Source organism: Tauraco erythrolophus, chromosome 2, assembly GCF_009769465.1.
Source record: "Tauraco erythrolophus isolate bTauEry1 chromosome 2, bTauEry1.pri, whole genome shotgun sequence".
Classification (NCBI taxonomy): Eukaryota; Metazoa; Chordata; class Aves; order Musophagiformes; family Musophagidae; genus Tauraco; species Tauraco erythrolophus.
Window position 1 is genome coordinate 19,955,420 of NC_141466.1, and position 13,724 is coordinate 19,969,143.

At 37.7% G+C, this 13,724-nt stretch overlaps 1 protein-coding gene across 1 annotated transcript in view; it reads left to right on the forward strand.

Moving 5' to 3' along the window:
• The window catches only part of AK9 (adenylate kinase 9), a 60,848-nt gene extending 55,065 nt beyond the window's left edge, over positions 1-5,783 (forward strand). The window contains exons 24-25 of the mRNA XM_086608121.1: positions 3,303-3,509; positions 5,544-5,783. Of these exons, the coding sequence (XP_086464247.1) occupies positions 3,303-3,509; positions 5,544-5,783 (447 nt within the window). The remainder of the gene's footprint in view (positions 1-3,302; positions 3,510-5,543) is intronic.
• Positions 5,784-13,724: the final 7,941 nt, after the last annotated feature.

Here is a 13,724-nt window from a genome sequence, read left to right on the forward strand (position 1 = left end):
CTATCAGAAAAGGTCTGAGCATAAGTTACTCCAGAGCAGCTGCCGCACAGGAATTTAGTACAACAGAATTTGGGACAAGGCTCATACAAGACCAGTAAGTTTTCTGCATTCCTTTGCCAGAGGTTGGCTCTGAGAATGCTAATATAATCTGGGAAATTTAAAGTATTTTTTTGATTGAGTCTTTCCTGATGCAAGTTGGAAATCTTGCTGGAAAAGGTGCATTCAAGTGACCAGCCTACATTGCTGTACTTAGGTCACCCTGTAAGCAGTTCCTCTGATAATTCAGATGACAAATACCTGTGCTGTGGATTGTAGGGTCCAAACTTCTAACAGTGTAGGCATCAATATGGCTCCTGAGGACAAAGGAAAATAACAGGTTCCTGTGTAAAACACATACACGAAACAGTGATACAAACTGATAAAAGCATTAAGAAGTAAGGAAAGATCAGAATTAGGATTTCCTGAGCAACAGTAATTTTATATTTTTGCTTATGTATGTTAGAAACATAGAATCATAGAATGGTTAAGGTTGGAAGGGACCTCAAAGATCATCTACTTCCAGCCCCCCTGCCATGGGCAGGGCCACCTTCCGCTACACCAGGTTGCCCAAAGCCCCATCCATCCTGACCTTGAACACTTCCAGGGATGGAGCAGCCACAACTTCTCTGGGCAACTTGTGGCAGTGTTTCACCACCCTCACAGTGAAGAACTTCTTCCTTAGATCTAATCTAAATCTGCCCTCTTTCAGTTTAAATCCATTGCCCCTTTTCCTATCCCTACATGCCCTTGGAAAAAGGCAATTGTATTGCATTATAGCTTTTAGCTACACATTGAGTATTTTTCCATAGCATCCAGTTGGTGAGCAAGCTGGATGGTGCTGTGAGAATGCAGCATTGCTGGGTGTACTGTTATCCCTTCTTCTGTTACTAAAGCTGGAGGACATACAGAGAGTATCAGAAAAGCAGACAAACCAGTCGAATGCTACCTTAGTTTCCTTCTCCACTGAAAGAAGCTGGCAACATGACACAGAGCAGTGAGTAGACCTGCAGTGCGATGTCATCCAGGAATACCAGTGTTTAGTCACAAGAGTAAAGAAAACTAGTCTGTACAGTTTCTTGCTGCTCTGCTTAGAATGCTCTGGTATCCTGGCCACTTCGCTTGGAGTTAACATGGATTTCTAAAATTCATAGAATCATAGAATCATAGAATGGTTAGGGTTGGAAGGGACCTCAAAGATCATCTAGTTTCAACCCCCCTGCCATGGCAGGGAAATCCTCCACTACACCAGGTTGCCCAAAGCCTCATCCAACCTGGTCTTGAACACCTCCAGGGATGGGGCATCCACAACTTCTCTGGGCAACCTGTTCCAGTACCTCACCACCCTCAAGGTAAAGAATTTCTTCCTTATATCTAACGTAAATCTGCCCTCTTTCAGTTTAAATCCGTTGCCCCTTGTCCTATCACTACACACCCTTGTAAAAAGTCCCTCTCCAGCTTTCCTGTAGGCCCCCTTTAGGTACTAGAAAGCTGCTATAAGATCACCCCGGAGCCTTCTCTTCTCCAGGCTGAACAGCCCCAACTCTCTCAGCCTGTCTTCATAGCAGAGGTGCTCCAGCCCTCGGATCATCTTCGTGGCCCTCCTCTGGACTCATTCCAGTAGCTCCATGTCCTTCTTGTGTTGGGGACTCCAGAGCTGAACTCAGTATTCCAGGTGGGGTCTCATGAGAGCTGAGTAGAGGGGCAGAATCACCTCCCTCCACCTGCTGGCCATGCTCCTTTTCATACAGCCCAGGATACGGTTGGCTTTCTGGGCTGCCAGCGCACATTGCTGGCTCATGTTGAGCTTCTCATCCACCAGCACTCCCAAGTCCTTCTCCTCAGGGCTGCTCTCAATTACACTATTGCCTGCGCGTTGACATACTCAGTTTCTGTGATCTCAGTTCGGGTGACAGCATTACAGTGTGAAAAAACGGCAATTACAGGTTGAATCCTCATCAGTCCCACTGGCCTTAAGTAGAATACTTCTGCATATTAATTCCGAGTTAGGATTTAGCCATCAGCTATTTGACATGTATCTACTAAGTATCTATAAGGGATTATATTTAAAATGCTTATAACTTGGTCAAAATTGGACAGTTTTAAACAAGCATAGGCTGCAGCACACATTTAATATTATGGTCAGTCACCCCTTTGCCAAATGGCAGAAACCACCTATAAGTTTAGAAATTCTGTAGCTTACCAATAAAAAGATTATAATATTTTCAGTGTAATCAGAACCACAGACTTTTTTCACCACTAATCTCAATCTCAGAAGTTGCCAAATTAGTTTTACTAAAATTTACTTGTATGATCACCTAGTAGAGAGATATATCTGGACTGCAAAATTTCAAGCTGCACAGATAGTATTTTTTAACATTAAAAGCAACTAGAAACAGAGTTTTAAGGTGGAAAGAACAACATTAAGTCTAGGCCACATCACCAGTTCTCAGAGGAGCACTTTTATTAGCAAATATCATTGTCTTCTTGCGTCTTTTTTCACTACCAGGATGAGAGGATTGCTAGAAGAAGGGAAGAACTTTTAGCAGAACAAAAGCAAAAGAAACAGGAGGTAAGAAAACAAGCTAATAAAAAGATTTTAAGTAGAAGAGTGCATTATAGTTCGACGTGATGTTTACATTGTTTCAGAAACTATTTACTCATGAATACTAAAAACAATTTTAAAAGAATTCTAAATATACGCTCCAATTCAGCAAAAGACTTACACATGTCTTTAATGTATCTAATTTGTAAACATAAAAGTAGCCCCACTAATTGCAACTGGGCATGTGTTTTAAGTACCCTGTCAAAACCATAGTTAATCCAGAATAGGATTGTACCAGGATTTCTGCTCAAACTCAATTATAAAGTATATTTATAAATGCATTAATGTTCTCCTTGAATGCTCAAGAAATTCTGTCAACTATGCTTTCAACTAACAAGCTTGTTTATAACAAAGTCCTGCCAAACTACAATACCATGTATGAAAAAAATACTCCTCTTATCAAAATTGAAGTGTAGCAATTTAGGTTTTTTCAGCACTCTTGGAACCTGGTACAATGCTTCACTGGATGTACTGTGTAATACTCTGTATTATCTTCTGAAATATGATTCTAAAATTTACTACATTTTTGCTTATGATAAAGGATAACACAAAATGAAGTTTTGTTGAATTAATGATTTTTCTAATTAAAAAAGAGACAAGAATACCATATGTTCCTTCGTGTATTGTAGACAGGAAACAACAAAATATTTTACCTTTATAGGCTTCAGCAAATAAGAAGCATTATGAAACCACTGAGGAGGAAGATGAGAATGAAAATGAATATGTTGAAGCTATACTTGAAGAAGAGTTTTTAGAAGAAGAAGAAGAAGAAGCTGAAGAAGAACAGGAGATTGATGCTGTTGACCGCATAAAAAAGGAAATTGCAGAAAAGTTTGATTCAGAAACAGACAGTTTACAAGGTGTACAGGTACCTATTCCACTGCTTATTTTGTTAAATTATAGGATTGCATGATGCAAGAAGAGTTTTCAGTTTTATTTTAGTTGTCAAGTTCAAAAGGTATAGTGCTTAAACAATAGTGCTGCTGTACTCATGATCTAAATAGGTGAACAAGATGAAGGCTGTAGTGAGAAGGTACATACTTTTAAAAGTATGTAATTTATAAGGCTAATACTGTGGGGAAAAGGAAACTTTTGGGTAGATCTACTCAGTCGTGACATCCTTATTTCCTTTTTGATAGGTCGGCTGACGCAGGCAACCAAATAGAGAGTCATAAATATATGAACAGCATTTGAAAATAATTTTTAAGGCAAAATTCTTATTAGACAACTCTAATTTTTTAATACAGTTCTTAGTAATGTAATTTTCTTGAAATCAGCACAATTACCTATGGTGAGGTAACCTCATCTAACTTGAGATATCTGCAACGTTAATGCCTACATCTAAGGCAGTAAGTAGTTTGGTGCCATTTACTATATACTAAGTATCTTACTTCAGGAGGAAACTAATCATGATTTAGAGGAAACTATCCACTGACCAGAAAGAGTTTACAGAAGTAGATGGCCAAGACATAGGTGTAAGATTTGCAAAATGAATCCAACCTTTACCAACACTACAAGCGTGACAGATTCAAGGGTCGCTTTATTTTAATAGTGAACAGATTAAATGTCAAATGAATCAAGAATAAACTTGTAACATTCTTTGTACTACAAGGAAGCATGAGCTGTGTGAAAAACATTAGTGTTTTGTGCTCAGAGATTCACCTTTACATTAATTTTGAAAGGTTGTGAACTGAAAGTACATTCAACTTCCAAAAGTGACCGTAAAATGTCATAATTTTATTGAACTGTGCAATGCATATAATCATAGAATCATAGAATCACGTATCCCAGTGGCAGTCACCAAAAAGAATTTTAGGCGTTCTCAATGAAGCTTGTGGCTAGTTTCACTTTTCTGAGTAAAAATCGAATTTGCAAAATAGAATTGGAAAGAATTTAGGATAAGGCCCATGAGAAACCATAAACAAGAAACCCTGCTAACAGCCTTAGCTCTTTGCATAAACAATACAGTGCTTCAATTTAAAGCTAGTGGAATACTTTAGTCCTTGGAGTATTTTCCTCTCTCTCATTTGGGTTCATATTGTTTGTTGCATTAGTAAACTGATGAAAAATTTGATCAGAAAAGGAACAAGCAATTAAGAGTCAGCAGCTTTTGCTTCCCTCAAGAAGTAAGTACATAAATCTCAGCAACAAGAGAGGTGACTAGTGTTTTAGAATTTGTTATTGAGTTCTGCTTATGACAGTAAGTGGGAAAATCCAATGCGGTGAATCTATATAGATATGTAAGCTGAAGAATTACACAGAAGTATTATCATATAATACAATTACATGTTGGGACTAGATACTACTGCTATCCCCTAGTTACAGCTTACTCATATTTTTCCCATTATTTTTTCATTCCAAGAACATATATGCCTTTAAAAATATCTTAAAATAACTTACTATTTTTGATTCATTATTCAGGATTTTTCTTTATTTTTCTCTGATTCTTTAATTGTTGGTCATCTTTGACATTGTGGAATCTTGGTCTTTTATGGAAAATTAAGTTATCACATTAAAACACAGTAGCACTTGTAAAAGTATTAGGTTTCTACAAAAAAAAATGTGTAGAAAATGGATTGGTTTTATATTTTGTAGTTGAATAAGCTGGAGAATAGTAAGTCACCAGATACTTCTCAAGCTTTAGCTTTATCATAGTAGATTCCTTGAAGTTAACTGTCAGATCATCTTTTTTTTTTTTTTAAGTAGTGTGATATAGGCTGGGTAATATAAATGTCAATGGGCAGGAAGACCAATTCTCATCTCAAATCAAATTTTGCTGATTTATGCTGACTGAGAACATGCTCAAGAAATCCTTGATAGTTCACAGAAAATCTTGCTGTCAGTTATTAAAAATCTGATTGTGTTTATGATTATAATGTTTCATTATGTTTTCATTAACCAGGAAGAACTTGAAAAAATGTTAATACCACAAATCAAGATCAATGGAGGACGGAAGCCTCACATCGTACGCTATCAAATATACAGCAAGCTGAATTCTCTAATGGAAAATCGTGCAAGCATTTTTGAGAAATGTTACCCCATAAGTTTGCCACTTGCACTTAAGATGCTAATTTTCTCATATAAATTTTCAAGTTCTTTTGGTCAGTGGGATCCAATCAAGGTAATGTTCTTAAATAGCTGAAGAATATTTTCAAGAAGTAATACTTCTAAAAAATATATTTCACATAAAAAGATATTATCAGACAATAGCAACTAATACCAGAAATGTTTAGTGAAAACTACATTACTGAATCAAACCTACATCAGTAAATATACACAAGACACAGCAAGCATTCATAATAAAAGGTGTTAGACTTTTCAATGTTGCAGCTAAATTAAGGCTGAGAGGCATTTAGTAAAATCCATTATGTTAGCATTAGTGACATAATTAAAGGTGGCACTGAATTAGAAAGAAATGCCTAATTCTTAATGATCCACAAAGCACAGAACAACAGATCTTAAAGCCTTCCAGAAGCAATGAAAACAAACTGAAAAGATTTGGGCTTTGAGTTTGTAAAAAGACACGCAGGTGGCCTCCAACCCTAGCCATGGCAAAAATTAAACCAACAAATGTTAAATGTACGTGATTCATCATCAATAATTCTTTGTGGTCAAAATTTACAAATTTTGAAAAGCAACAAATCTAATTCATGGTATTTTACTAGAGATCTGGAAAGTTGAGGTCAGAAAGCACTCATGTCTGTCCCCAGAAGTGGGCTTATACAGTTTTATAGGTCGCAAGTGAAATTTTAGCAGTTACATTTTTTTGGTTTAGTGCTAGAAATAAAGCAGGTTAGATTGTGAATAAATCAGAAATAAAAAGGAGGATTGATTTAAAAAAGCCCGGAGAACAAGATACAGAAAACAGGAAGCTCTTGAAGGAAACGTACTTTGGCCTTCATTTTACTATGCTAATTAATCAAGTAACTTTTATTTGCTTTTGTATAGCCATTGTGTTGGGTCTTCACATGTTCCAGATCAGGTTTATTTTCTTTAACCTTGGCAATCAGAACTGTATACCAATCAGCTCTTATTATGGCTTTATATAATCAAAATACTTAAAATGTTTTAGGATCAGAATTGCCTTTTCCGTGACTACATCAAATTGGCATCTAATAATCTAGGGGCACATTAATAGAAGCAAGTATTTCTTCTTTTCTGTCATTTCCAATTACTGAACCCCAGCTTATATGTGAAATACTTAGTAGTCCCTACACGCTAGACTTTGCACTTTGTTCTATTAGATTTCACTACATTTTTGTCATTCCATTTCTCCAATTCATTCATGTTCACTATATATGATGTTATTTACTAACCGAAAAGTACAATTCAGTTAGAAGAAAGTAGTCATGGAAAGCTATCAGATAAAATCAGAGTGGTGTGCTGACAGTGGAAATGTACATGCTGACAATAATGAAAGGAAAATAGGATCATTTTGATGGTATTTTAGGATATAATAGAAATGATGAAATTGATTAAGGACCAGAGGGAGGTTTTTCTAGAAAGGCAGACAGAGTATATGCCAATTACTTTCAGATAAAATTTGGGGGGGAGGGAAGTAGTCATGCAACTGATTAGATAAGCAGAGAATAAAAATATGAAGAGAAAGACTTGGGAGTGCTGGTTGATGGAAAGCTCAACATGAGCAGGCACTGTGCACTTGCTGCCCAGAAAGCCAACCGTATCCTGGGCTGCATCCAAACAAGCGTGGGCAGCAGGTCAAAGGAGGTGATTCTGCCCCTCTACTCTGCTCTTGTGAGACCGCACCTGGAATACTGCATTCAGCTCTGGAGTCCCCAACACAAGAAGGTCATGGAGCTGCTGGAGCAAGTCCAGAGGAGGGCCACGAAGATGATGTGAGGGCTAGAACACCTCTGCTATGAAGACATGCTGAGAGAGCTGGTATTGTTCAGCCCGGAGACAGCTCCAGAGTAACCTTCTAGCATCCTTCCAGTACCTAAAGGAGGCCTACAAGAAAGATGGAGGGGGACTTTTTACAAGAGTGTGTAGTGATAGGACAAGGGGCAATGGATTTAAACTGAAAGGGGGGAGATTTTGATTAGATATAAGGATGAAATTTTTTACATTGAGGGTGGTGAGGCACTGGGAGAAGTTGCCCAGAGAAGTTGAGGATGCTTAATCTCTGAAAGTGTTCAAGGCCAGGTTGGATGAGGCATTGAGCAACCTGGTTTAGTGGAGGGTGTCCCTGCCCATGACAGGGGGGTTGGAACTAGATGATCTTTGAGGTCCCTTCCAACCCAAACCATTCTATGATTCTCTGAAAAATGATGAGCTGAGGGAGGAGTGGGAGCTGATAAACACTAGAACAGACTCCTGACGTATTATAAATTGAGTGCAAGCACCCTGAAACAATTTGGTGCAGGAATAGGAACCTAAGAATCAGAGAAGGGTCTGGCAAGGTAATGCCGTGCAGTAGAACAGTCTCATCTCTTACTGTAACAACCAAATCAATTTATCTACATATTTACTGACTCCTTCAAAGAATACTAATAGATTTGTGAAGTATCATTTACCTCTACAAGAAGTTGAGTTGGCTCTTCCCCATTATTTGGTATGTATGCCTGTAACTACTGTTTTTTCCCTTAATATATTTCATTTTGCTCAGTACAGGGTCAGATTTACTGGTCTATATTTGCCAGAATCCATCCTGGAGGCCTTTTCAAATACTGGTCACTTTCTCCACGCTCCTTTTTTTGTGGAAGGAAGGCCAACATAAGCAATAGGTTACACATTAGCAACAATTTCACTTCTGAGTCCCTTTAGAACTGCAAGGTGAATGCCATCTGGTCCAGGCAATCTTTTCTACAGATGTCAACAGTTTGTTCTAAAATATCTTCTACTAACACTTTAAGGCACTTCCTCCAAGAAGGGCTGCAACAAGGACATGACTAAGTTCTTCTATAGTGAACAGTGGTGCAAGGCATGAATTTAGCATTTCTGCAATGACCACTTCTGCCAGCAGTGCTCCTTTTACATCTCAATGATCCATTAACACTACAGACTGTGGCTACACTACAGTGGGCTGTCTGATGTGTTTGAAAAGATTTCTTCAGCAGTTTATGTATTTTACCAAAAGCTTTTTTGGCTTGCCTTCTTGTGGTTTTACACTTCACCATAACTTAAGTACTGATTTTCTTTTCTGTTTTCTTCATTGGTACAAGACTTGTGCTAAATACAATATTTTCAGTGTATGTTCTACTGTCAGGTAGATAAATGATTTTAATTCACAGAGGAATGAAATTATTTTCTTTATTCTTTGAAAAATAATTAAAAAAGGTATTCTGTTATACTTCTCTAACTACACTCTTTTGATGGACAGAAAGTGTTATGGTACCACCTACTGGAAACAGTGAATATTCTTTCTTTCTTCCATGTTTACTTCATCTTTTTGTACAAGAATTGCATGTGTATGGAAGTTCCTCAGACTCGGACAAAGTATTATGTCCATATGTATGAATTTCAGAATGCTTTGATGGTTTGTTTCATACAGTTGGTACTCCTCTACCTGCCTATAAAGCCAGTTCTGTAGGACTGAGGGAGAGGAGGCTTTGTCAAACCTAATCAACTGCTTCCCATTTTGTATATCTTACAGCTAAGTGAAGGAGATGTAATCAAGCCACAACAAAGCTATGAAAACAGAGTCTTTCCTGTGATCCATCGACAATATATTTATTTCTTTTCAAGTAAAGAAAATAAAGAAACATTTATGAAAAATCCCATCAAATATATTCGTCAGCCAAAACCTAAACCAGCTGTGCCAGTTAAGATTGCAATCGTGGGACCTCCAAAATCAGGAAAGACTACAGGTAGGAGCCAGTATTATCTGTAAAGCAAAACCTTATCTAATGGCTGAAGCTGTATCTGTCGTTACTGCTATTAAAAATCATAAATCATTAATATTGTTAGGTTTCCTGCTTTTCTTGCTGGGCATAGAGTCTTTTCGTTACATTCTCTAGTGTCTCATTTGACAGTCAGATACTTATGCATTGTCCATCTGAATTTTATCCCAGCTTATAAGAAGTTAGTGATCTGGACTGGCACTTAGAAAATCCAGACTTACACTATTTATACTCCTTGTATATTTCTGATCATTTTCTAATTGTTTCTTATTTCTTTTAGTCAATATGATCTAATGTAAAATGAAGAAATATTCCTAGGATCAAAGACCAGAACCCAAAACTCCACATTCCCCAGCCTGTTTCCAAACTTCTAGATTAAAAAAAAATCCAAGATTTCCATCTTTCTTCCTTCTCCTTCCTTCACGACTCCTTCAATCCACAGGCCTCTGCCTTTAACTTGAGGAGGAGAAAATTCAGCTCACACGTATCTTAATGATTAGAATTGGGTGTCAGAAAAAGAAGACATGGGTTCAAATTATCTCATATTAAGGAGGAAATTTTAACCATATTTCCCATTTCCTAGATAAATTATCTAACTGTTAGGCTGTTCTGTAAAAGGGGCAGCAGTGGAAGCACATTTTCTAAGATACTTTGTAATAACATTGGCTATTGCTGCTGAGGTTTGTGCTGAATTGAACGCTGTTGGTGCATTGGGCGTGCCCTGCACATACACAAAGGTGTGGGCCCTTTAGGGGCCTCAGCAGGTTTAGGTACCATGGTTACCACGGCGATGCATTGGAAATGACCCAGGGAATGAGCTGAGCACTTCGCTTCTAAGACTAAGGACACACTTCTAACAGCCTGCTAGGTTGTGATGTTGCTTACCTAAAAGTCACGTGTTGAAATCCAAATGTTTTGCAGTTGCTGAGAAATTTGCTAGTGTATACGGGTTACTGCGCCTGAGCATGGGAGATGCCATACGGCTAGTGTTAAACAATCAGCCAGAGAGCGAGCTGGCGCTTACCTTAAAGTGGCATCTTCACAAGGGACTGACCGTGCCTGATGAACTGGCCATCCAGGCTCTGGATGTGGCTCTGATGAATCACGTGTGTAATACCACCGGGTAAGAGTCTTGTTTGGGTTTCGGGGATTTTTTAAGACATGCCAGTCCCTTCATAGTCAGTGATTCCCATGTTATAACTGTAAAGCAATTTCACTAAAACCACGTCAGTGGTTTATGCATTGAGAAGATAATCTGTCCAAAATTAGGTTCTTCCCATTACTCTGGGAAACCAGACTGAAGCGTAGTTTTCTGCAATTTTCAAGTAAGTATATTCCAGTAAATCCAAGAAATATGCTTTATGAAAGTTACCTTTTTTCAGTCAATAAGCCAGTATTTTCTATTCTCCTTTGAGAACTACCATTTTATCTCTCTTATCATAGAATCATAGAATCATAGAATCGTTAGGGCTGGAAGGGACCTTCAAAGGTCATCTAGTCCAACCGCCCTGCAAGGAACAGGGATATCTCCAACTAGATCAGGTTGCTCAGGGCCTCGTCCAACCGGGCCTTGAACGTCTCCAGGGATGGAGCATCCACCACCTCTCTGGGCAACCTGTTCCAGTGTTCTACAACTCTCATGGTAAAAAATTTTTTCCTAATATCCAACCTGAATCTACCTCCCTCTATTTTAAAACCATTACCCCTTGTCCTATCACAACTGGCCCTCCTGAACAGCCTCTCCCCATCTTTCTTGTAGGCCCCCTTGAGGTACTGGAAGACCGCTATAAGGTCACCCCGGAGCCTCCTCTTCTCCAGGCTGAACAGCCCCAACTCTTTCAGCCTGTGAAAGATATTATACCTTATACCAAAGATATTATAAACCTTATACCAACTTCGGTACCAACTTGGATACATCTGATTCTCTTTGGTCACGCAGATAGGTTCAGTACTCAAGGTTTTTACTGGTTTTGTTAACAACTGAAGTTATTAAGGAGGAACTGAAACCAGTGAGTCTTTCCACCCCATTCATATGTGATCCTGATTTTATCTTTCTCCACCATTGAAACACCTTCCCAACTGGCACACTTAAAAAGTTTCATGATCATGATTTCATGACATTTAACTCCTCTCCCCAAAAAGGAGAATTGTTACAGGGAAAAGCAACTCTGGAATAATGTCTGAAAATTATTTGAGCTTGAGATCAGAATTCTTTCAACTTTTCTTTCATGATAAATACTGGAATATTGTTTCAGTATATATTGCCTCAGTATTGCCTAATATGTGAAAAATTATTTCTCCTTCAATATGATTTAAAAAACTCTTCAAGTACTGTAAATCATTTCACTTTTCACTTTGAAAACTACTCCTTCCAATCCATGTGGAGACTTTCCACAGTTAAAATTATGTTTCTGAATGACTGATGGGTCAGAATTTTAAAGTCCACCATTTTTATAATTCAGAGCCATCCACGTACATTCCTGTACCTTTTGCCCTTCGTGTATTTCCTTTACTTTTTACTATTTCTTATTCTTTGTACTTGATTTATTTTTTTTTAATTTGACTGTAAATTCTTAGGAGTGAAGACTGTGTCTATCAAGTCAGAGCAGCGATAACTTCATAGCATGAGTGTAGACTTTTGTCTCTATTGAGAATGTACTAGGAATGCACATAATCTTAGTGGTTGATTAGAAACTGGCTTCTTAGGAAAATGGTCTTTCTGTTTCTGTTTGTATGCAGAGTTGTAATTGATGGATATCCTGTAACAAGAAAACAAGTAAACCTCTTGGAATCAGCTAGGATAATTCCAGTGAAAATCTTTGAATTAGAAATGGATGCAAAGGAAGTGTTCCGAAGAGCACTGTTGGATAAGGAAAGCACGAATAGGTAGTGATGCTCCCTGATAGCAATATTTTTATCCACACGATATTGTCATTTCTCTATTTATGTGCCTCAGTGCTATACCCAGAGAGGCTGTAGCGAAGCTGCTGCATAACCCAGCTGTCTCCGAACTCCATATATGAAAAGGCACGGGCACCAGTCTCTCTACATTCTAATGCTTTGATTTCCACAGACCAGGAATGGAGACATAAGGAATTTGTGGCAGGCTCTGGCCACATGTCCCAGTTGCATGATTGAGGTCACAGATGTGCAATACTGTGCACCCTCTGCTTAGTTAAATTGGTTTTAATCATAGAATCATAGAATCATAGAATTGTAGAATGGTTTGGGTTAGAAGGGACCTTAAAGATCATCTAGTTCCAACCCCCCTGCCATGGGCAGGGAAACCCTCCACTACACCAGGTTGCCCAAAGCCTCATCCAACCTGGCCTTGAACACTTCCAGGGATGGGGCATCCACAAAATGAAACTGTACATCAGAAATGTTACTAGATCACTCTGTTGCTGAAGTTTATTATTAATCAATGCAGTTATTACCATCATAAAGGAAATTGATAATTCATCTAATAATTTCTAAGTCTTAATTGGACTTCCTTGAAAAAGATGGAAATAACATATATTTTAATAACATATACCATTTATAAGTTACTCATCTAAACCTTTCAATTCAGCTCACTCCCTTCTTCTTTGTTTCTCTAAGGAGATGAATTCTGTTTAAAGAGCTGTTGGTTGTTTTTGAGGAAGAGCAGTAAATAGTTTCTAAAGGGACAGAGAATTAAAAAGAACAGAACATTCACCTTAAAATTAAATTGTATAAGAACCTGGTTCTCATTAGAGGAAGTGTTTCTAAGAAGTTCCCGATAGCTTAGAGCATTACTGCATGTCTCTTTCATTTTGTCTCTTTCTTTTTATAAAGTAATCAGAGCTTAATTGTTTACTGAAAGCCTAAAGACAATTTGCATTGCAAAAAATCAAATTAATGCTGTCTTTTTCAAAGTATTTACTTTAAACTTTTCATTTTAAATACCAAACTAATTACATTTCATAGGCTTAAATATAAATCAAATGTGCAGTATCAGATGTTTCTGAAAGATAAAACTTACAGAGAAATTAATCCTATTAAAACAGAAGTTTACCATTTTTTTGCCATCATTTAAATTAAAAACCAGAACAGGAAATGCTTCTATGTTCTATTTCTTCTGGTCTTGCGTAGTATTTTTAAAGGTCAGATGGACAGAGAGTTTTCAAAATATATCCAAGGATTATGGCGACTTCTTGATTTCAAGTAACAGCATAATTCAAAATTAATTCTATTTTTCAAGG